This window comes from Candida theae (assembly GCF_024610275.1).
Source record: "Candida theae strain CBS 12239 chromosome Unknown scaffold16, whole genome shotgun sequence".
In the NCBI taxonomy this organism is placed as follows: Eukaryota; Fungi; Ascomycota; class Pichiomycetes; order Serinales; family Debaryomycetaceae; genus Lodderomyces; species Lodderomyces theae.
The window spans coordinates 80,435-104,474 of record NW_026261352.1 but is presented as its reverse complement, the minus strand read 5'-3'; the positions used below and the strand labels follow the sequence as shown (position 1 = coordinate 104,474).

The 24,040-nt window shown below is 39.7% G+C and overlaps 10 protein-coding genes across 10 annotated transcripts; 2 read left to right on the top strand and 8 right to left on the bottom strand. All coding sequences in view use genetic code 12, as the record gives it.

Annotated features, from left to right (window-relative positions):
- Positions 1 to 102: 102 nt before the first annotated feature.
- KGF57_000511 (uncharacterized protein) lies at positions 103 to 3,057 on the bottom strand (the record flags this gene model as incomplete). The annotated part of the gene is made up of 1 exon (XM_051754689.1): positions 103 to 3,057. One exon carries the CDS (start codon positions 3,055 to 3,057, stop codon positions 103 to 105), a length of 2,955 nt encoding a protein of 984 aa, XP_051610972.1.
- A 550-nt stretch (positions 3,058 to 3,607) lies between these two features.
- KGF57_000510 (Arf family GTPase) lies at positions 3,608 to 4,162 on the bottom strand (the record flags this gene model as incomplete). The annotated part of the gene is made up of 1 exon (XM_051754678.1): positions 3,608 to 4,162. The coding sequence occupies one exon, from the start codon at positions 4,160 to 4,162 to the stop codon at positions 3,608 to 3,610; it is 555 nt and encodes a 184-aa protein (XP_051610971.1).
- A 271-nt stretch (positions 4,163 to 4,433) lies between these two features.
- KGF57_000509 (DNA cross-link repair protein PSO2) lies at positions 4,434 to 6,740 on the top strand (the record flags this gene model as incomplete). Its single annotated transcript, XM_051754666.1, has 1 exon — positions 4,434 to 6,740. One exon carries the CDS (start codon positions 4,434 to 4,436, stop codon positions 6,738 to 6,740), a length of 2,307 nt encoding a protein of 768 aa, XP_051610970.1.
- A 95-nt stretch (positions 6,741 to 6,835) lies between these two features.
- MNN11 (alpha-1,6-mannosyltransferase) lies at positions 6,836 to 8,125 on the bottom strand (the record flags this gene model as incomplete). Its single annotated transcript, XM_051754655.1, has 1 exon — positions 6,836 to 8,125. The coding sequence occupies one exon, from the start codon at positions 8,123 to 8,125 to the stop codon at positions 6,836 to 6,838; it is 1,290 nt and encodes a 429-aa protein (XP_051610969.1).
- Positions 8,126 to 8,384: 259 nt separating this feature from the next.
- On the bottom strand, positions 8,385 to 9,392 carry KGF57_000507 (uncharacterized protein; the record flags this gene model as incomplete). Its single annotated transcript, XM_051754644.1, has 1 exon — positions 8,385 to 9,392. One exon carries the CDS (start codon positions 9,390 to 9,392, stop codon positions 8,385 to 8,387), a length of 1,008 nt encoding a protein of 335 aa, XP_051610968.1.
- A 242-nt stretch (positions 9,393 to 9,634) lies between these two features.
- GSC1 (1,3-beta-glucan synthase) lies at positions 9,635 to 15,346 on the bottom strand (the record flags this gene model as incomplete). The annotated part of the gene is made up of 1 exon (XM_051754633.1): positions 9,635 to 15,346. One exon carries the CDS (start codon positions 15,344 to 15,346, stop codon positions 9,635 to 9,637), a length of 5,712 nt encoding a protein of 1,903 aa, XP_051610967.1.
- Positions 15,347 to 18,347: 3,001 nt separating this feature from the next.
- KGF57_000505 (uncharacterized protein) lies at positions 18,348 to 20,299 on the bottom strand (the record flags this gene model as incomplete). The annotated part of the gene is made up of 2 exons (XM_051754622.1): positions 18,348 to 20,212; positions 20,275 to 20,299. 2 exons carry the CDS (start codon positions 20,297 to 20,299, stop codon positions 18,348 to 18,350), a joined length of 1,890 nt encoding a protein of 629 aa, XP_051610966.1.
- Positions 20,300 to 20,626: 327 nt separating this feature from the next.
- On the bottom strand, positions 20,627 to 21,664 carry KGF57_000504 (ubiquitin-specific protease; the record flags this gene model as incomplete). Its single annotated transcript, XM_051754611.1, has 1 exon — positions 20,627 to 21,664. The coding sequence occupies one exon, from the start codon at positions 21,662 to 21,664 to the stop codon at positions 20,627 to 20,629; it is 1,038 nt and encodes a 345-aa protein (XP_051610965.1).
- Positions 21,665 to 22,115: 451 nt separating this feature from the next.
- KGF57_000503 (uncharacterized protein) lies at positions 22,116 to 22,673 on the bottom strand (the record flags this gene model as incomplete). Its single annotated transcript, XM_051754600.1, has 1 exon — positions 22,116 to 22,673. One exon carries the CDS (start codon positions 22,671 to 22,673, stop codon positions 22,116 to 22,118), a length of 558 nt encoding a protein of 185 aa, XP_051610964.1.
- Positions 22,674 to 23,174: 501 nt separating this feature from the next.
- Positions 23,175 to 23,837, top strand: RPL10 (60S ribosomal protein uL16; the record flags this gene model as incomplete). Its single annotated transcript, XM_051754589.1, has 1 exon — positions 23,175 to 23,837. One exon carries the CDS (start codon positions 23,175 to 23,177, stop codon positions 23,835 to 23,837), a length of 663 nt encoding a protein of 220 aa, XP_051610963.1.
- Positions 23,838 to 24,040: the final 203 nt, after the last annotated feature.

Genomic DNA, 24,040 nt, shown 5'->3' with positions numbered 1-24,040 from the left:
TTGCATGAAAGAAACGGTTGCAAATGGGAAACCCAAAAAAAAGAGAAAAAATAAAAAAGAGAAACAGAAGTGTCATAAGATTATTATTATTACATACATACATTAAAATATTTCATACAAGTGTTTAAACTCCTTCTTGCCCCTGCACTCAAGCATATAAATCTCACCGTCGCTAATCTTGATCAATAATCCAGCCTTGCCTATTCTCTCAATAGTTTCCTCTTTCCTATCATCAGAAATCACCCAACTGATCGAATCTCCACCCCCAGTCAACTGCAAATGATGCACCACTTGCTGGTGATCAATGATCCTATCGACACGTAAATCCATCATCGATATGATCTTCCAAGAAGAAGGACTATTGCGTTGCGCATAAGAATGTAGTTGTTTTTGTAAACGTATAGTCATTTCAATTTGTCTGGTGTGGAGTGCGTTGGGGTTGTTCAAAATACACGCCTTTGACAACTCATCTGCATTTATTGAGTTGGAAATTGAGCTCAAGCTGGTGTACGTAGATGATTTGCTCGGATTATCCATCAAGGATGATGACAATGTGTTGTTTGATGCTTGATTGGAAGAGTTTGTCAATGAGTGGTGGTTGTGGTTGTGGTAGTGGTGATGATGATGATGATTTCGAGATGATTGCGCAAATGAGTCGATGCATTTTTGAAGATTGCTGGCAATTTCTGTAGTGAGGGTACCTTTAGAACACCTAATCATGATTTGCATGGTTTCATTGTTAATTGAATTCTTTGCTTGAATCTGTAGATCGGATCCCGATGACAATCGCAATTGCGTGGACGTGTTCAAGTCAAGTAGTAATACCGGTTTATCGACCACATCGTCCACTTCTTCGTCGTACTCCTCTTTGAAAATAAGAAACCAACCTTTCTGGGCTTCCTCGTTGACGCAAATTTTGACAAAAATGTTTTCCGAGGCAGTTATCATTTCCCATTTGCCGTATTGTTGCTTCCATTTGGAGATCTTGATTGCCTTTGGCGATGATTCGGAAATGTAGTCGTCAGACGTTTTCTCCAGGTTAATGGCATCTTTCAATTCCTGCGGTATGAGCAAGTCGTCTTGTTTGGCAATACTAGTTTCGGATGCATTGACGGGCTGCTTAAAGAAATATGTGGATGTTGAAGATGGTAGTGCAAACGGTGCTGGAATCTTTGAAACCGATCTTGTCATTGTTTTTTCCGGATTTGCATCATCTTCATCCACCTTTGTCTCCCCCTTGAGAAGGGTAGGTTGCTGAGGCAATTGCAATTCCTTTCCATTTGAATTAGCATTCTGGATGAAAGTTTCTTCCAGTGGTGACTCCTCTCGTAAATCCACTTGAGAAGACTTTTTGAAGAATGTAAACATGGATTTTCTGCGTGATGTTTTCTTGTCTGCGTACCCTTTGAATGAAGGTTGATACGATTGACCAAAGTTACCAATGTCAATAGCAGAGCCAGTTGACAATTGGTAGATTTGTGGCTTTGCTCTTAAATCTGGCGCCGAAGCCACATTGTTTCGGTATAATTGACGAGTTTCAACTGGTTTTGCAACAGAGTGAGAAACAACGGGATGATCCGTGGATGGTGAACTCTCTGGTGAGCAGTATTCTGCTTGATATGACTTTGGTCTTAACTCATCATTCAGATAATCGTCAGAATATTTTCGTTGATTGATGATTTGAAACAATTTTTCATCATCTTCGTAATCTTCTTCACCATTTCGTTGCCCGGTGATAACCTTTTTCATAATTGGTAAAGATTTGTCATATTGAGATCTAATGGATTCCAAACTAGCTCTTGATTGCACTCCTAATGGTGCAGGTACTGTTGGAGGCAACGAAGTTGGAGTTGGAGGGTCGTAAAGTTCTTGGAATGAGGCGGGACTGTCTGCTTGTGGGAGAATGTGTGACTCCTTCGGTGCGAGTTCAGCATCCGAGACTATATTGATACCCAATCCCGACATATTGTAAGAGCTGGAATCCGAGTGGATCAAAAACTTTTCGCTCATTGGGGAGGAGGAGCTGTTGTTGCTGTTGTTATTATCACGTTTCAATGGACACAATTTCGAAAGATATTTGGCCCATTTTCCACACAATACATCATCTTCAAACTGTATCAGCATGGATTCACCACCGAGATCCTCCGTCGACAGGAAGTTTATAGCTTTCAATTTAATAGTATGAGACGATATACGTGAAAGGGTTAATTCGTTGACTCTAAAAGGTGGGTATTTCAACGATTTATAGGAGGAATCGCTGTCCTCTTGAAAGTGATGGTCCTGGTGATGGTGATGGTTGGCCTTGCTCTTGATTTCCAAAACAGCCAATGCATTGTAATCTCCAGTACAAAGTAAGTCTAAAAGCAACAACTCAATTTGAGCTCCATTGAGTGAAACATTGGCATGAGCAGTTCGTTTCAAAATTTGGCTGATTTTGAAGTAGCTTGATACAAACTCCTTGTGTTTGAGTGCAGTAGAGCTTGTGAATGGTTGTATTTCAGAAAACCGAATATTGTTCAATTCTTTTGATTGTGATGCATCTTGATAATTGTTGTATATTGCTCGTAAATGTTTTGAAATTGTTGATAGTTTCTCAAGTATAAATGGATTTCGTAAAAATTGAGTACACTTGTCAATATGGCAGTAGTAGTCCCTTAAGTTGTTGACGGGAGAAATGAGTCTTTTCCTAGTTGCGGCATCGTCAATCGCAACGGTATTCAACTGAGCAATGTATTTTTCAAATAAAAGCAAGTTACCATCTTCCATCCATAGTATTAAATCGTTAATAAATGTTTTGAATTTATCCATTTCAAAATTGGCATTGACAAAACCAACGGTCGTTTTGGAAATGAGCGATAAAAGTTGGTTGTTTTTGGTATATAAGCCTCTGACTATAGATGAAAGGGTGGATGAAGGTGTATTTGGTGAAGGTGGTAAGTTTGATTTCAATTGTTTGGCTATCCCAAGTATTTCAAGTAGGTCATTGTTTTGTAGGGACACAGTTTGGTGGAAATTATCCAACAAAGTCTTGATGGCTTGCATTTGCGATGAAGACATATTGGTGGAGATGAAAAGTAAATGAATGGAATACCAAAAGTAGATTACTATTGGCAGTGTTGAGAAAGAAGGAGATGTGAGTAGTTCTGTCTGCTGATGTGTGGCTAATGTATATAGATATATAGATATGAATGAGATTCAATAGGTTTATATATATATATATAAGTACATGTATGGCAGTGTATATAATTAGCCCAAAGGGGTTAAATTGAAGTGTATTGTTGCAGTTCTCTTTTGTGTAAGTAAACAAAGGCAAAGACGCGATATTTTTATTTTATTTTTTCTGTCTGTCTGTTTTTATTTTTGTCTGTTTGTTTCTGTTTGTTTCTGTCATTCGTAAAATTTCGCGTTTCTCCGAACGCTCCCCAGCCATTGACCAAACTTTCTAGATATCAAGAATCCTTAGCTATCAGTTATATAACAACTAATATACACTATCTCCACTATTGCTGCTACTAACAAAAGAGAGAGAGAGAGAGGGATCTTCAACGACTTAGTATCCATCAATTTTCAACTAACCATACAAAGTTATTCTAACTCACTTTCAAGATCAGTACTCTCTTGTAATCACCCACTGCAACACTTGCTCTATCCCGTCCCCAGTCTTACCACTAACCAACTCAATATTCCAATGATCTCGCTCAGGAATAACCTCTTCCAACAGTAAAAGCTTACTCACCTTATCCTTCAACTGTTTTAACTCACTCTTGGCAACTAAATCAATCTTGTTGATTGCAATCACCAAATACACCCCCACTAACCTATCCTGTTCAATAATCTTGTCATGCAACTCTTGATACGACTCTTGGACTCGCTCTACACTAACACCGTCGATAACCCACAATACAACATCAGTCTTGTCAAAATAATTACTCCAAAATGCTCTCAAACTGGTTTGTCCTCCAATATCCCACATGTTTATTGTATAATCTCGGTAAGATAGTGACTGGATTTGAAATCCCATGGTTGGTGATATACCATCCACATCCTCTTGGAACATATTCTTGACAATTGTTGTCTTGCCTGAATTATCTAGTCCTAAAACTAACATTCGTATCTCTTTATCTTTCCGTTTCTGGTTTCTAATTATTGTTAGGAGCCCCATCTTTAAGTTTGTATTGAATATCTATTAAAGAGGGAGATGTCATCACACGAGCATCTTGAATTGAATAGAACCCCAATTCCAGACAACAGCAAAATCCTTGAAAGAGCAAAAAAAAAAAAAAAAAGAAAGATTATTTTTGTTTATGATCGCAACCATCTCGACTTTCAATCCTGAGAAATTTTGCCATTAGCTGCAAAAGAAAGAGAGAAGAAGAACATAGCTTTACCACGAGATACAATAGAAATGGCATACCACGTCACATAAATGCATCATGGTTGAAGTTACGGACAATAATAGCCCAAAAAAGCAAAGAGCACAGAGATCTATATACGATTTCACTCAGGCACATATTGTCAAAACTGAAGATTCGCTAATAGATGACACGCGATGCGAGCAAGTTAAACAGGAAAATGATACAAACAATAGTAACTTTGCGTTTGGAGCTGCTGAAACGGTGAAGGTAAAAATGGAGCCTGTTGTTAAAGACGCAACGGAAACAAGTGGGGACAACATCAAGGTCAAACGAGAAGTCAACATGGAAACTCTTGATATTGATTCTTCAGTTCTTTTCCAACAACTAACTACACCTCAAGAACATCAAGAGAACACACTGAAATCATCTATATCCCATGAACTGCGTGTGCTTTGTCCAGTATGTGAGCTTGACATATCGTCGTTGGATATTAGAGAAAAGACCGATCACGTAGACACGTGCCTTGTACGCGTCACGTATGTCGATGAGAAGCCAAGTACGATAATAGCCACTACCTCTACACAGACTCACAACAAGAACTCCACATCGCCCGATAAAAGGGTTTCCTCAATCACATCAAATGGTAAGAAGAGAAAAGTTGAAAAGGAAAAGATACGATATATCAATACCGAAACAAATACAGAAAAGAAGCCCAAAATAATCAAACCGCCAACCGCTCCTGCAACCCCATCCCCCTCCACATCACGTCGAAGCGAGATCTCAGTCTTGAAGACTATGACTTTCCCTATTGACAAAAAACTGCAATCAAAATACCAAGTATCTGTTGACGCTTTTTCCTTTGCACCGCACGCAGTCATTGACAAATACTTCTTGACTCATTTCCATGCTGATCACTACGGAGGTATATCTAAAAAATGGGCGTACGAGCGTGTTTTCAAGAATGACACAGATTACGAGGATGATTCCAAATACAAGCGAACCATTTACTGCACTGAAATCACAGGAAAATTGCTAACATTGTATTTTTCAATCGATCCTCGTTTCATCAAGCATATGGCTATGGACACGCGGTATAAAGTGAAAGATTATGGTCCAGTGGATGTTAGTGATGGTGGTGGGGTTAGTGATGCATGCTCACCTGGGTTGTATGTGACCCCAATAACGGCAAATCATTGTCCTGGAGCTGGGATATTTCTTTTTGAGTCTATTGGATTGGATGGAAATGTACATCGAATCCTTCATTGTGGTGATTTTAGAGTCAATATGACCATTTTGGATCATCCTTTGCTCAAACCATTTAGCGTGGCATCTCAAAAGGTTGAAGAGTCATTGAAAATTGATAAAGTTTATTTAGACACAACTTATATGAATCCTACTTACAATTTCCCCAAACAGGAATTAGTATGTGACACCGTTGCTGAGTTGTTTGATCACTTGACAACTCAAGAGGACAATAACCCAAGTAATAGCTTGTTCAATACTTGGTTTGGCATGTCGACACAAAGGAGAATCACTGATTTCTGGAAGTTTCAATCTACTACCCCTACCACTATCACCACCACCACGACCATAACGAAGAAGAAGAAGAAGTTTTTGATATTGGTGGGTACGTACGTGATTGGAAAGGAACGGTTGGCAATTGCGATTCTGAAACGGCTTCAATGCCCCATATACGCGCTGAATATTAACAACAGAAAGAACAAATACGATATACTCAAGATCTACGAGGATGAATACTTGGATCTGGTGCTAACTGATGACGAAATTGGTGAAAATTCCGAATCAGATTGCGTTGTTCACCTTGTCCCCATGAATATCGTGGGTTCAATTCAAGAACTATCCAACTACTTTAACCATAATCGGTACTATGAATCATTTGAGCGTTGTGTGGGCCTACGACCTACTGGATGGAGCTTTGCCCAAAATGGGGGGAAGCAGGATCTGACCGAGCCAAGAGAGACCGAACCACTGGAATCAATCCAACCTACTTCTCTTCAAGCTGTCGCCGACTTGATGAGACACAAAACAACATACACTTACACAGACAATATCCTATCACAAGCCCCCAAGAACAAGGGCAAACACAAACCCGACCAAGAATTGTATCGCATATATTCACTTCCATACAGTGAGCATTCGTCGTTTCGAGAATTGGCGTACTTTGTTGTGTTTTTCAATATCGGTCAGGTTGTTCCTACGGTCAATTGCCACAATGTGTTCAATTTGAAGCGTATGGAATCGATTATTGCAACTTGGGAACAGTTACGGCGTATCAAGACGGGACATTTGATTGACACTGATAAGCATGTTATTGCTCCTGAATTGGTTGAGCAAGTACAAAACTTGTCGTTAGATTCATTCTAGAATATATAAAATAACACACTTTGTATATATATATGTATAAAGAGATGACGGGGTATCGCGTGTCATTTTCTCTTTCTTCATGCTTCTGAATTTTCTCAAGGTTTCTTTACTTTTACCTGGTATGAGTTCAAAATCTCTTCACATTCTGCTGGCAGTTTACAATCGTTCCATTGAGCAACAAGATCCCCTTCCTCATAAGTAGCACCAATTGCATCCTTATCTTGTGAATCTGCCCCCGCATCAGCAGCAGCAGCATTAGCACAGATAGTTCTAGCCGGCACCAATGCAGTCTTGCTCAACACAAATGGATGCCATTGCAAAAGATGCGTCAAGGCGGAATCGGGCCCATAGGGGAAACTTTGATAATTCAAATAAAGGTCATTGCTCCAGACTTCCGTAACTGCTCTGCCCACAGGTCCATTCCTAATTACAAACGATGTAGTTTCAATTTTTTTGTCCGATTGCGTAAATATCAATTGGGTATTTTCAGCTTTGATGCTCTTGTACGTCTTGATCACACCAGTCTTGGGTATCAAAGGCTGATCCCTCAACATTTGCGCATTCAACACTTCCAGGTTCAACAACGTCTGCTGCACATTCATCGTCATATCCATCACAAGTCCATCTTGATCAAAGTACCAAAACCACTTGGCATGAGGAAACGCAAGCATGGCAGCTCGCGTACAAAACAACCTCACCCATTTGGCCCTTTCCTTATCTGTCAATGCAACCATTGAGTTCAACTGCGGGATGAATTCTTGTGCCCATCGCACATACACTCCATATTTCTGAAAATGGGCATAGTCAACGCGATTCTGAACAATCTTGGCCAACGCTTCAGTCGAGTACTTGTCGAAATCAACAGCAGTGACAATAATCACCTCGGGATAATTCTTTAGGCTCTTTGGTTTAAACACAACCCGATCCTGGTTCTTGAAAAAGTTTTTAGCCTTCATGAATTGATCCTTTTCATTCTCATCCTTCTCCTTCAATTGCTGAACAGTAGGATCCGGATTATCGAGCACGCTCAACGGTTGGAAAACGGTCTTATCGCCGACTTTTGTCGTATGGACAAGTTTTTGTCCAGTCAATTGCTTCAAAAGTGGCGCCTGTTCAATGGGGGGATAAATATACTTTGATGAATGCTCAATAACGTGTTTGCTGGAATATGGATGCGGTGGTGGATAATGCGGTGCAGAAGACGTACGGAAGATGGTTGATATGATTGAAAGTGGAGCCAAGAAGTACCATGTTATTAAAACCCCGAGTATTACCAAAGGTAGGCTTCGGCGTTGATTGAGTTTATTGAAAGTCGCGGGTAAAGGTAGGTACGACTGATTGGACTTGCCGTATCGAGGTTTGAATGCATTTGATTTGCCAAACATTGTATAAAATTGACAGCCAGACTGCTCCGAAAGGCGTAGGTAGGTGTATGTTCAGAATGTAGCTAGTTGATAAGGTGCTTGCAATTCAGAGGAATTTTGATGTCCGGATCAAATCTTTTCCTAATTCTTTTTTTTTCTGTTTTCTTTTCTTTTTCTTTTTAAAAAAAAAAGTTTGTTTTTAGTTTTACTTACAATGACGTCGGAGCTTTTCCTGATCTTCTTCTATTCTATACAAAGCTTTTCAAATACTGAAGTCTACTTACTTTGGATGTTCCTTATTTATCCGATCTTCGATCACCTGCAAGGCAATTTGCCGTCTTCTTTCGGCCACCGAACTGGCAATACTCTTGTTACTTTGATTCACCTGTTCCAGTCTCTTTTGTGCTCTTGTATTACTTTGTTGAACCGTTTCATCGTTGAATGGCGTTACAATTCCCAAAAGTACCGAAAGTTCATAAACTTGGTTGAATATGGGACCTAGGTACGGTTTTGTCACGGTAGGGAAGAACTCAACCAATTGGAATGTATCAGACGCATCTCCAATCAATACTGAACCAGTGCTAGAGTCGTTGGAACTAACTGGCAAAATTGGATCCGTACGCAATGCTTGGAAAAATCTCAAGTAGACGAATGAAGCAAAGAAACTCACTGTGGATGGCACTGCAGGGTACAACGATCTACTAATAACGGCGGACCAAACACTCAAAAAAATTAACAATGCAAATGGCAAATGCTTCACTCTAAAGTTGACCAATCCTTGAAACAAAACAATATTGTGCTCGGGAATCAATTGCTTAAACACAACGAGGAATCCAAAATAGTACGAGATCCCACCACCCAATGGTGAGTTCATATTCTTGGCATCTTCTCTAATCAAGTTGGATATAATGGCAATCAAAACAGTGATCAAGTTGGTCACACTTCCCAACACAAACACGAACTTAATCACTTCAACACGCCCCCAAAACTTCTCAACAAATCTGCTGCCGATAAACAAGACCAGGAATGAAAAAATAAACGATACGATAGATACCTCTGCAAATATGGCCAGCGCAATCACCCATGGATGGAACAAAGTAGTGCTTGGAACCAATTGGATATACGGTACCAAGATTTCATGAAAATTCAATTCCTCAGATCCACCTGCCGCTTGCGAGTCTTTGTAAATTCGATACTTGATGACAAACAAAAACGCGCTGATTGTAGTTAGAAGTCCCAACAAGATCTCCGTAGATAGTGGGATGTCCTTGCCTCGTAAGAAACTCATTGTGGAGTGTATGTAGCTGTTGTTATGGCAGTGGTCCTAAGTAATCCCTGGTCCCTGAAGATTGTCTGTTGTGATTTTTCTTCTCTCTCTCTTTCTTTCTCTCTCTCTTTCTCTCTACATTAGGCTCCTCTCAACAATACAAAGTGATTCTTCACTAATTTATCTATAAATATCAAACTTCAAAACTAAACAAAATACACAATAGCTGGATTATTGAACCCACCTATCTGAACCACCAACGCTTATCTAAAATCATTTGTGGAGTAAGCAGTAGTTTTACCTGTGTATCTTTGACTCAAGTAAGACCATGTGTATGACTTTGGTCTCATAGTACCAGTATCATTGTTTGATACATTTCTTGGTTGGAACAACCCAGCAGTAATTGAACCCTTGGATCCAATGTTGGCGAATTGATCCATGCTGATAGCTTGTGAGGCAACGGCTGGAGCAACAATGATAACAACAATCAAGACAAGCACAGCGCAATACAAGGTAACGTATTTTCTCACCATTCTCTTTCTCAATCTGGCTTGCTTCAATGAGTAAATTGGTGGTCTGATCAACCTAGATGGCTTCAACCAAAACAACATCATCGAGTGCCATCTATCAATCAATGGAATAAACAAGATTGGGAATTGACAGAACAAGATAATGTGAGCCAAAATGAAATCACCCGCAAACTCCGACATCTCAACGATCTTGGCAACAAACTCACGACTTGGTTGGGTGAATGCCATCCATCCCATACCCGTGTTGTACCATTTACCAGTCCAAAATGCAGTGTTGGATTTATCATTCTTGAATTCCCTAGTCAAGAACGCAAGCGTCAAGAATTTGAACAATAATCTTTGCACGTATATCATGGTGGCAAGACCCAATAACATTCTGGAAAAGTTGAAACCTTCAGTGACCCACATGACAATGAAAAAGACAATATGAACAATGACGGCAATTCCGTGAGCAATACCTGCAATAACAGCACCAGTCTTCTTACAGCACAAGCCCAACATTGGACCAGCGCAACAAGCCATACCAACACATCCAAACAAGACACCGCAATCAATAACGACTGGGGCTAATGAACAAATGACAAGTCTCAAAACAGAATTGACTTTTTGTACATCAGTAGACCCAGCAACCTCATAAGGATAGTTATATACACCTGTTTGAGCATTGATGAATGTATAGGCAACGAAAAGACCAGCAGTGTAAATCAAGGTTGGAAGGAAATCGGCAAACAAAATATTGGATCTATGGGCTCTTGAAGCGTCACCAGCAGCCTTTTCTGAAACATCTCCAGTCAACTTACGCTTGAAACCAGTAACACGAGATCTCGAAAGTCTAACGTAACCGATCCATGAGTTTCTGTGCCATTTGGTGTTACCTCTTGACAACCATCTAATAAAGTCTCTGTAGTCAATGAAAAAGTCTTCCCAAGCAAATTGATGTGGGTTGAAAATAAATGGAGCGAAAATCAAAGAAGACAATGATGCCCAGAACCACAACAATGGAGCTTGCCAATGAGCAACTGTTCCAAAGAGCAAAATCAACATCAATCTAGCACCCATGTAGATGGAAGAATCAGCAAAACGTGAGTACAAAATGGAGAATGGGATTCTTGAAGTTGCAAAACCTCTACCGGTTGAGATATACCTGGCACCACCAACAGTCAAATCAGTAAAGACGGATGATGAATAGATTTGAGCAACAAACACTTCAAACATTGGTGACAACGAGACAATATGTCTAACGAATCTTTGAACAGCTTTCCAAACACCTCTTTCAATCAACTCTTGAACAACCAAAGGAATGAACGAAATGAAAAAGACAATGAAAATGGACAAAGTATAACGTCTGACCCAGTCAACCGCAGGAGCAATGTTGTAACAACCGAATGGATACAACACATCAGTAACAGGAACGTCTCTATCATAGGAACAAATAATCGATTCATGTGCCAACGAGTTCAAGTTTGCCAACACCAACATGAAAACTTGTAAAGACAATTGAATAAACAAGTTATTAATGTGGAAACCTGGATGACCGTAGTAGAATGACAAGAATCTATCCAATGGCAATTGAGTAGACAAGTAGTAATATTCTCTCGACAACATTTGTTCACCCATACCAGCACCAATCTTGGTTGTGAAATTCAAAATGGATCCGAACCCCATATCTCTTCCTTTACCACATTGGTAGTATTCACAATGCTTGATCTTACCACCTCTCATCATGGCATTCATACCAGCATAAATATCCTCGTTCAAGTGCAACCCTTTTTGTGCTTTGGAAACACCACCTCTAGTCAACATGAATGTAGCATTCAAGAAATCAGGATGACCATAATGCAATTTACCACCAATTTGAGCCAAGGTCCTTGCAAACAAAGTACCGAAAGTTTGTTCTTTACCGGCTGCAACATCACCCAAAACACCAGAGTTTTCAGAAAAGATATATTCTCTAGCACCCAAAATGGCAACAGGTGCCTTCTTTTCGTTCAATGGGTCTTCAGACTTCAAGTCAGGAGAGTATGGGTTGACATGTTCGACATTCAACTCTTCGAATTCAGCCAAAACGGATCTAATCTTCAAACATTCTTCCAAGTAGTTATCTTGATTGGCATCAATCAATTGAATGTACTCACCTCTGTGGAAAATAATAGCATGGTTTTGGTTATCAGACTTACCATCACCCAAGATTGGGTTACCAGACAATTGGACTCTGAATTTAGGACGACGTCTACCATTCTCCAACATTTCACAATGACCATCAATCAAAGCAGAGTAAACTCTTGGTTCTTCGTCCTCATTCAAAGCTGGTTCTTCATCCAAGAAAGCAATTTGCAAGTCTGGGTAAGCACGCAATAAGAATTCAGCATTCTCCATTTCATCGTCCTTGAACTTAGACAATCTTTGCATCGATACCAAAAATCTAAACTTTCTTCTAGCCATTTTCTCCAAAGCCAATTCCAACCCTTCTGGATCACCGCCGAAATATTGAACCAATTCTGGATTCTCAACTCTGTACAAAAGCTTAATAGCTCTGGCATAGTTCATGAAACCGGAAACTGTTCTGTATAAAGTTTGCGATCTCAATGAGGCCCAGATTCTTGTTCTCAAAGTGTACTCAGGAGCAGCAGACTTGAAACCAATGCAATAGAATGGCAAGTCATCAATCTTTGATTTCAATCCATCCTCTGACTCCTTTTCAGGGTCTTCTCCATTTTCATAAGCAGCTGTTTCTTCGGCCAAAATCTTTGTATCCTTGACAAAACAATCCCACTCTACCGGATGCAACTGTTTCAAGTATTCCAACAACGTAACTCTTGAGAACTGGTCATCTTCCCTGATGATTTCTCTTAATGACAACAAGATCTTTTCAGAGTAATGTGGAGTGAAAACAGTGAAAGTAGGCATGTTATCAACAGGGACAGGCTCGGGCATTGGTGTAGCCAATGATTGCGCAAAGAATGAAATTCTTCTTTCGGCTTCGGAGTTTCTTGGGAAGTATTCAGTTTCAAAGTTGTTGTCATCTTGAGAAGCAAAGAAAGTGGGTGCTCTCAAAGTTCTCTTACCTTCAATTTCAGATGGAACTTGATGGTACAACAATTTTTGAACGTGGTCAATAGCTAACAAATGTTCTCTGTACATGGAAATAACAATGGCGTTCCAAATTTGTGAAATAAGAACCTTTGGTTTGTACTTGATCTCCATTTCAGTAGTGGCTAAAATCTTTGAGTAGATTCTCTTTGGCAATCTGGTGAAAATGTTTCTCCATGGTGTCAAGATTGAAATACCCAAGTAGAATGAACGACCAATGGAAAAGATACAGTTACAGATAATGTACCACAAATAAGTATCCAAAAAGAACAACAACAAGTCAACAGCATACATCAATCCCAATACAATCTTGGTTTGTTGCTTACAAACAACATCACCGTACCAAACTTCACCAGTACATCTCATTGTGGTCTTTGACAAGTTTCTGATAGCATCTCTCAACGACAAAGTCAAGAAGAAGTAAGATTCAACCAACTTGGCAAGGAAAACAACAACCCACAACAAGTAAGACATCCACATGTCCAACCCTCTCAACTTGACAAAGCTGGCTGTGAAAGTTTGTGACGAAATGTATCTCCTTGAGCGTTTGTTCATATACGAGGTAAACAACCCACCCAATGGCATGAGAGCAAAAAACACAATCGTTGCCACTGCGATGAAAAATCCAACAATTGAAACGGCATATGCAGATTTGGAATACAACGTTAATCCGGAGATGTAAAAAGTGTACACCACTGGCACCAAGTTCAAAAGGAAAATCAAAATCAAAAACACCAAACGACGACTCAAATGCTGAGCACCTGCCCACTCTCTAGGAACAAACATCCACTCAAAAAGTGTAGCAAGGATTTGAATAAACGCAGCAATGACACCACCAATGGCACAGGCAGCCCATCTTGACGAGGCAAGTGGTTGTTGGTTAATGGTTTGAACATAGTGTTTTGTGTAAACAGATGGGGAGTTGTAGGCAGTATACATCCAGTAGATTGATCCATGAATGATCCAAATTCTGTTGAAGTTGGTAACAAAATGCAACCAAGTTCTGATTTCTTTATAAGTTTTGAAAAAGACGTTGCTCCATTCAACCTCACCCAATCTCAAGTAACGCTCTTCTTTAGGAATATCAATCAATCTCGTACCATCAGTGAAAATGATTCTTGACACACCTTCAGGGTACCAGAACAATTGATTAACGTCATCGTAACCAATAACCTTGTTGTGGTCCTTTTCACGCTTGACAAATCTACCTTCGTAGATTTCGTAAACTTGAGATCTGAGGAATCTGTACAATGGAGTGATGACACGATTCAAATAATCACCTTCTGGAACTGGTTCTTGTCTTTGTTGGCACAAAGGTGATTCCAAGTAGTCAACAGCAGTTTTGTAAAGATAACACAAACATTCTGGAGTAAAACGAACTTGATTGGCTTCACCCCACAACAACAAATAAAGAGCAATATCACGAACTCTTTCTTCTGGTGTCAAGGTGTTCATTCTGGACTTCCATCTAATTTCAGCAGCTTCCAATGAATAATCACCTTCCAACTCATTGGCTAAAGCATCGGCATCAGCACCGTGCTCCTCGGCAGCTTTTCTAGCTTTCTTGGACTTCTTGGAAGCCTTTCTTGCCTTTCTACCAATCTTTCCCAAAGTCATGTTGGCAAAACCTAAAGTATCATCCAAATCTTGTTGTGAGGAAAAGAACCATTTTCTATAATTTGCATTCTCACCTCCAATGTAGTCAGCGTGCAAACTCAACAAAGCTTGAGCTGGAGCCATACGAGAAGATCTCGAATCCAACAACGTCATAAAGTAATCAAACATGTTTCTCATGGAGTCTCTTTGGAAACCAAACTTGTTTGTTAAATCAATGAAAATGTCCTCAATATGTTCAATCTTGATTGGTGCTTGTGGATCAGCAGACCAAGCTGGATAAGGCAAGTTCGATGATACTTGAAATTGAGTTGGATCATAGCCCAGGCCCTGAGCACCATAGATAGGCGTCGAAGCTCCCGAAGATCTTGGATCACCATAACTCATTTGTGATGGGGTGTATTGTGTTCCATATTGGTCATACCCAGGTGTGCCGGGAGCTTGACCATTGTAACTAAAGTCTGAAAAAGCTTCTGGATCAGCATTGTAGCCTTGTGCATTCATTGGATGAGCTCCATATTGGTTTGGATCATTGTACCCATCCACGTCATATGGTTGTTGATGGTATTGAGCATTTGGATCGTAGTAGTCTTGTTGATGTGGTTGTTGGTTAATATCATCATAAGGTTGTTGTGGTTGTTGTTGACTCATATCGTAAGGTTGTTGGTAGTACCCCTCTTGAGGCACACCACCCTGCTGATTAGGGTCGTAGTAGTTGTGATTATTATCGTTATACGACATCTAAAACTGTTAGTAATCCCGTTATCACTATGCGATCGACGAGCACCTCAAATTAAAGAAAAAGAAGACACGATATGAAGGTGTATGTTATTGGAATCGAGCGGGACGAAAAGTAAAAACTAGACTGTTTGATGTAATGAAGCGATTGTGATTTCAGTCCTTTCAAAGCTAACCTCCAACGTTTTCTTGATGAGCTGATTCCGTTGAAGATATCCCAGATCAAGTGTAAAATGTGTGAAGGTGAAAGTAAAAAAAAAATAAAAACCGAATGAAAGTGAACGAAATCTAGAAAAAAAGGTTCCCTGTTTAAAAAAAAAAAAAAAAATCCACAGCCCGATTTCAGATGTCAAAAATTTATTTTACTTTCAGGTTTGTTTGTTTTTTTTTTGTACGTTATCTTGGGCTATTATTCTTTTTATTGGCAACAGACACACACACACGAGTAACACGTTCTGTTCTTTGTGTTTGTAAAAATAGAATTTTTCCTCGAAGAAAACAAAAGTGTTTAGACAAATCGGGTTGAATGGGATAATGTATGTAATGCAAGATGGGTTATATTGTAATAGTAGTAGTAGTAGTAGTAGTAATGATTTTGTTGAACTGAAAGGGGATGCACAATAATAGCAACCATAAAAAAATTTCTTTTTGTTTTCTTCTTCATATTCAACTATTGTTTCATGTTTGTGTGTTGCTCTTTTGATTTTGAGACACGAAGAATTTCAACACCAAAAAAATGAAAAGGTAGCAGTGGTATAAGCACATGATGGCTATGGCGTGCAAAATTGGTTGTCCATTGAACTTTGCTTTTCCTTGAATGCTGTATGTGCTATGCACAAACTGTAAGAGCTTCCTTCAATATAATTTGCAAACTGCAGCATCAAGCAGTTAGGTATGCAAAAGGAACAGAAAGGTAGTGTGTGGATTCCAATTCCTGTATGTAGTCGAGAAATTACTCAAAAACATAATTGTCTTTCTCTCCCCCCCCTTAAAGTAAAAATATCAATTTTTTTTTTATTTTTTTGGCAAAATGACACTACTTTGGTTGATGGCAGTGAGAACCAGAACTTCACCATCTAATGAATTGAAGTACAGCTGTGGGTGCGTGTGTATACATGTGTGTGTGTGTGAAAATGAAAGTGTGCTTGGAAGTGAATATGTCTCTACCTCGTACCAGAATCTATCCTTTCTGTTGAAACATCCTTTCGAATTCTTTCTCTATTTTTAAATCATAAAATAAAAAAAAAATAAAAAAAAATTTACATACCTTTTAGTCAAGTGATGTTCCCGATCTCACTGTCTCTCGTTGTCTAGCAATTGAGCTTTCTCTAGCGAATGAATAAAAACGACTTCGATGAATTGGTCGATGGGAAAGTGATCCAGAAGTAAAAGATGTGTATTTGTTGTGATAGATAAACGTTCGTGGTAAAAAAAAAAAGGAAGAAGAGTAAAGTAAAAAGAAAAAAAGTTAACTTCAAATTATTCAGGAGTGGAAGTTTGAGATCAAAGCAAAAAAAAAAAAATAAAATAAAAAAAAAAGCTCAAATCTGCCAAAGAAAAGAGAAAGCAAACTATGAGGCAACAACGAGCGGATTTCGAGATAGATTCCGATTCCATTGGTTTCAGATTGATATATATCAATGTGTGTTTGTTGTATCCACAATACGATTCATATCATACTGAAATTGTTAACAATAAAGTTTCAATTAAGCTTTGTGGTGGTGGAAAAATGAGAGGCAGATTATCGACGTGAATGCCACCAAAATTCAAAGAAATATGCACCCAAGACTACGCTGATCTCTACTCATTAGCTCTAGCTTGCCGCCTATCTTGCGTGTTCCCGTGAAAACTTTAGCAACATTTTGCGTTTTGTGTATCTCACCCGAGAACAACTTCTGCTTAAACAACAACGCGTTCTTTAGATCATCGTTGTCATCGGCGTACAATTAGACACGGTCGATGTTTCCGTTATCAGCTTGACCCAAAAGTATGCCGGTGAACATATAACGTCGGCAAGGATAATTGCATCCGTGGGTTAATCGGCCCTTCGGCCTCAACTTTCACCTTGTTTTTAAAAAAAAAAAAAAGGGTTCAGTTGATTCCTACATTCTTCACACAACTCATTTGAACCCTAGTGTAGTTCCTCGATCAACTTTTTAGTTCTGGATCTCCTATGAAGAAATACGTGTAATGACACATTGCAATATTCATCTCGAGGCTTCTTTAATCTATCGGTGAACACAGCGCCCCCTAATTCATCCACAGCTAACTAAGCCACATTGAAATGCAAAAGACACGCTGAAACGCGAACACGCCCCTTTCACTTAAATCCTGTATATTAATATATCCTGCTTGCGTCACTTTGGTTTTGTGCTCTTACAATGGTGCGTGTTTTTCTAGTTTTATTTTTTATATTTTTTATATTTTTTTCTTTTTCAAAGCAGGTCGCCTTAAAATTGAGAAGTATCGTGTCTGTACCGAATTATAACCCAACGCGAAACTGACTGTCGAGAATTTCAGAAAAAGGCAATTACTTTTCCAAAAAGGGAAATGTGTTGTGTTTTGCTTGTTACATTTTTATTTCTTTTTATCCACGGCGCACGTAAAAACTTAAAGCGTTAGATCTGTAGTATCGTTTGACTTGAAGATTTGGAGAGATGAAGGTATAGTTGAAGCGACGTTTAAGGTAAGAAGAAGATAGATTGCATGCAGGCAACTTGGTATTTTAAGAAGTCAGTGATTACTACAAGTACTCAATTCAAAGTTCCATGGCATGCCACACACAGAAATATTTTCACTTCAATTTTGTGCAAAACTGGTTGCAAACTTTTATATTTGGCAATGTTCTCTCAACATTCGTTTGTACTTACAATTCCTACACTTGGTAAACTGGCTATTCCTTTCAAAATACAGAGCCTTTCCTACGAAAAATACAAAACAAGGAATGTCTAACATTGTTTGGAGAGCAGTCTCCTATATACCAGTTTTAGTTAATTCAGTACTTCTACTCCGTCCATCCAAGTGTCAGTAATTCAGATCTTATTTCATCCTCCTTTGAAATCTTCACCACTTGGGTATCTTCTAAAGGCTCGCCACTAGCTTGCTTCATCTTTAATTGTTCAATTGCCCTCAACTTTTTCAACAACGATCTAATTTTCTTCTCCTCTACGGAAACAACACCTCCAATCACACCCGCACCGGTGGAGTCAGGTGCTGGGGGAGTAGGAGTAGAGGTGCGCTCGCCACCAGATGTGGATGGAGCAGGAGATTCATCTTTGGACTTTTTAGCTTCTCTCTTCTTTCTATTTTTAGCAGCAGCTTTACTTTCCTTCTCAACAACTGGGGCAGCTCCAGGTACTGTTCTAACCCTAGCACCCCCGTTTCTCGACAAACCTGGTGGTGGTGTAGGTGGTGGGGTACCGTTTTTCAAGTTATTTTCAAGTTCTTTCTGATACAAGCTAGAGGCTGAACTCAGTGCAGCACCGCCACGTGCATGTGGCGGACGGTATGCACCAGCTGGCTTTTTAGCGGCTGAATTGGTTACTGCCTCACGTTTGGCAGTGTATTCCTTGGCAGATTCATGCGCTTCTGGAGCTGGCTCCAAGGTCTTCAATGGTGGGAAGAGCGATAAATCCTGTGGCTTCCATCCAATTGAATACAATTCAGGAAACTCTTTCAAATAGATGAGTTTCCCGCTGGCATGCCATACCTTCAAACCATTATCAACCCTCAACCTCGGGGAAGTAGTGGCTGTCAAAATGAAGCGACCACATGGAGACCATTCACAAACTGAAGTATTTGAAGCTTCGAATGACACAACTTTGGAAAACTTGTTTTGACGATCGTAAACATCAACAGTACCTTGCAAGTTTCCAAATCCCGCTACCAACACAAATTTGGCATGAGGTGAATACAAGATAGTATTTCTTGATGCTGTGGGCAAGGAATGAATAGCATTGCCTCTGGCATCAAAGAAAGTTGTTTCGGAAGGCATATAACCGTACGAAACTGCAAATTCACGAGCAGTTGGTGACCAAGTTATGTCATGGATTGGCCCTTCTTTAGTCAAATCAATTCTTGAGTTATAAGCACCAGCGATACCTAACAAGTAGAGGTTGGTTTCTCCATAGTATGACTTGTTCGAAGTATCGTGATCAGTTGATGCCAATGCTAATAATGCAGTACCCAATGAGTTCCATTTCAACGAACATCTTTCGGCTTTGAAAAAATTCTTGAAACAAACTGGCTGATTGAAATTAGGTATGTTGTAAATCAGCACATTGGCCGGCTTTCCTGATTTCTCTGGAATGAAAACAGCCACGCTAGGGTTTCTGCCTGGAGAAATCTGAAAGTTCTGGAAGGTTCCCTTGGCATCCTCAACCTTGTACTTGAAAGAAGGCTGGTTCATATTGATTGCGGCATCGCTATCAGCTTTCAATTCAAAAAATTGAATCTCACGGTTATTGAGCCCTCTACTCAACAAAGTCTCTTCACTAGTGAATTGAGGCTTCCACCCATTTTGGTGCTTAGCACTCCATTCAGCAACAATTGCTTTTGACTTGATGTTGAAAATTTTCAAGTTCTTGTTCCATGTTCCATCCTCTTTATTCAAAAGCACAGGCTTGCACCAAAGACACAAGTATGTTCCCTTTGGCGAAAAGCTTAAATCAAATACATCAGGTATGTCGATGCGATGATAAAGTTTAGCTAGACTTGAGGTGTCCAATATTACAACCTCTGTCGGCTGTGTATATGCAAATACCTGTCCATTACCTGAGTAAAGGGCACATCTGCACTCACTTTGCGCCTTCGGACTTGGAGTAATATCCTCAAAGTCTTGTATGAGTTCGACCGATCTAGGAAAACGACCTAGTGAATGTTAGTAAAGAATGTTCAGAAGAAAATAAAAAGGGACAACGACATATACATACAAAATAATTCAGTTGATGTCGACATTGTTTGTTAGATGATGAACTTGGGGGTCCTAACACGTATCAATTCAAAACACTTGCAACTGTGGACACTAGGTTGAACTGGTAATCGTTGAGTCTTTAGGGTGTTTGAATTTCTCGAAATATCGAAAGATCAGATTTTTTTTTATTTTTTTCTTCCCTATTTTTTTTCGGCGTCTTGACCTCTTTCGCCTTGACCTCTTTCGCCTTGACCCTGACTTATGGAGAGAAAACTCTGCTCATCATATGGGGATATTTTGGATGAAGATTGAATAATGTAACTACCCTCTAACTTCTATTCTAAATATACAAAGTCTTCCTCGACCTTCTTCTACTTTTTTTTCACCTCGCCGAAATTCAAATGCCCAGTTTGCTCAGCATGCTTGGATGCACCAAGTTCTCCAACCAATATCAGATAGCAGTCCAAACAACGTACCCTAAAAGTCGTTGTATTTGTACTGTAATCCTTTTCCTGTAGCAATTTACACAATTTCTCAGCACCTTCAATAATAGCTTTTTCCCTGAAGTCGTCGATCTGAAATAAGCACTCATCACGATCCTTGTTCTTTGTCGAGACTTCGTCACTAAGTGCCAAAATATCATAATGGATTCCACTATAGATCAACAATATAAACTTGGATGGCTTTTTTGCCTCATTCTCTATCTTGATGAAATTCCCCAGCTCTATGTCAATACAAGTGATGCGAATGTCGAACCAGTCGGCTAAAATGCCTAGTTCAATGGCACCACCCCAACTATCTTTCTTCAAAATCCATTGGCAATAATCGCTTCGAGGTCTGCCTAGAACTGTCTCAGAATATAGTTCTGGATCTTTGTCCACATAATCAACTACCACTTTTCTCAATTCTTGTGGCGGCGAAAACGTATTGTAAGAGTCGTAGCCTGAGATTGCGTACGATATTGAATTAAACAAGCAAGAATTGTCATCGGGGATGTTTCGTAGTATCAAGTACTTGTTCATCAGTTCTATGTATACAGCGGGGATATCCTCTCTCAAATCACGTTTCTTGTTATTAATAACATTCTGCGTCTCGTCTTCAGATCTGTTGAGTGGCGTGGCAGCGGTGTTTACATCCAGTCCTGGAGACAATGCACGCTTGTTCGATACAAAAGCTATACTCAACTGGTCTCCATCTTTGATATGCTTGTCTAGTAGTTTGGTGTCCTCGTCGTAAGTCAAGTCAATAGGTTTTGGTGGAAATCCTGACTTTATAACACTGATGGACTCCGAGATATCGGTATGTAGGTCGGTGTTGGTTTTGATGTCTGCGAGAAAATCTTTGAATAACCTGTCTTGGTCGACTCTGATTGTGGAGACGCCACTATCCGACTTTAGTTTCAACCTCATTGCAATACAGCCAACTCGTAATATTATAAAATGTTGGGAAAAGGATCGAAGAATTGGTGCGGGTGCAATAAAACGCCGCACTACAATCTTCTATCATACATCCAGAGAGATCTACAATTCCACTTTCAAATACAGTGACGACCATTTCAATATATACTATATTAAGTGCAAAGAGAATAGTTATAGAACAGATTCTCACTTTGGTTGAATACGCACACGAGTCATCCAGCGAGATTACAGCCACCTATTATACCTAGATGGAAGCAAACACGATCTGATCTGCCATATCGTGCTCAGTGGAAGCTCCAATCAATCTGCCACTCTTTAGCTCCCAAAGTGCTTTTCTTAGGATTCGTGAGCAAGTGCACGATACTGCTCTTCATTACAGGTCAAGTTGCGTGTTTTCTCAATCCAACAATAAAAAAGTCCTCTGCTTTCCCAAACTATGGTTCTATTCCTTCATAATGACCTCTGACTCCATTACCTCCACTGGCTCAAGAGGGTTCAACTGTTGAGCCTCTACTTCTGCTTTTTGCTGTTGCTGTTGCTGTTGCTGTTGCTGTTGCTGTTTTTGAAACTCTTCCGATGGAACACCCGTTATCAATGCTTCCAATGTATCTTTCCTCTGATTGTTTACGGCTGCATAAACATCCTTATTTGCTGCTTTGAATTCCTCCAATTGCTTGTATTTCTCCACAGATGCAATAAACTTTTGCATGTTGACTCCACCAGCAGCTTCAGCTTCCAATGGCGTGTACGGCCGTTCTTTGAGTAGCTTGACCCTTCGCTTGTGGATTTTGGACCTTTGGTGTCTATCCAAACTTATTTGATTCTCAAAGTATTTGGCACATTCTATGCAATAATACTGTCCTAAACCTGGTTTGTACTCATCCAAAGGTTGGTTCTTTAATTTGTTTATAGAATCCGGAGTAGATAAATCATTGTAGATCAAGTCCAAGTCCCGCGTTCTTCTCTTTGTTTTGTATCTCTTTACACTGTATCTGCCCATATCTGGTTGCTTCTCTATGGACGACCAACTGTGTTGTCCAACTACTTTGTGAAGCGATGAGATGATTCCTGTGATCTCCTCGTTTCACGGGTATAGCCCTAAGCACGTGACTAAATATTTGTTTTTCATTTGTTAGTGTGTTTCTCTCACCAGTATCTACTCCCGCACAAAAGATTGGAAAAAATTAAACCATACGAAATATTCATTCTACTTCTTACACCAAACTACGGTTAACTAAGGTATGTGAGTGCATTAAAGAAAGGGAGAAAACATGGAAGGGATGTCAGCGCAGGAGATACATTAAACACCGGGATCAGGCGGACTTTACTTTAGAACATAGAGTGGTCATCCCACAGTACAATGTCTCACACTTGCAGCTTTCGATTTGTAAGCAAAAAAAAAATAAAAATTTGCCGCATTGTGAATTTATATAAATACTTTCCCATTCCCAACATTAGTCACATATATCGAATCTATTACTAACAAGTACTTGAAGACAAAATGGCTAGAAGACCAGCTAGATGTTACAGATACTGTAAAAACAAGCCATACCCAAAGTCTAGATACAACAGAGCTGTCCCAGACGCCAAGATTAGAATCTATGACTTGGGTAGAAAGAAGGCTCCAGTTGACGAGTTCCCATTGTGTGTCCACTTGGTCTCCAACGAATTAGAACAATTGTCATCCGAAGCTTTGGAAGCTGCACGTATCTGTGCCAACAAATACATTACCAAGATTTCAGGTAGAGATTCATTCCACTTGAGAGTCAGAGTACACCCATTCCACGTTTTGCGTATCAACAAGATGTTGTCATGTGCCGGTGCAGATAGATTGCAACAAGGTATGAGAGGTGCTTGGGGTAAACCACACGGTTTGGCTGCTAGAGTCTCTATTGGACAAATCATCATGTCTGCTAGAACCAAGGACTCCAACAAGGACGTTGTCATTGAAGGTTTGAGAAGAGCCAGATACAAGTTCCCAGGTCAGCAAAAAATCATCATCTCAAAGAAGTGGGGTTTCACTCCATTGAACAGGGAAGAGTACGTTGCCAAGAAGAACAACGGTGAAGTTCTCGATGACGGTGCTTACGTTAAATTCTTGTCAAAGAAGGGTAACTTGGAAGAAAACTTGAGACAATTCCCATACTTCAAATACAACGCCTAAGTGTGTATTCTTGTATAGTTTCAGAGGAATAAAGGAGTTTTTAAGTGGAGAGTAATTTCAGTGTAGAGTGACTATGTAGGTTGCGGATTTGATCGTAAATGAGCGGATAATTAACAAGTAAAAAAAAAAACAAAAAAATCACATGTGGAAAAGACATTCACGAAGACGAAGTCCGAAGGTATCTATTTCTTTCTTGAGTCCAA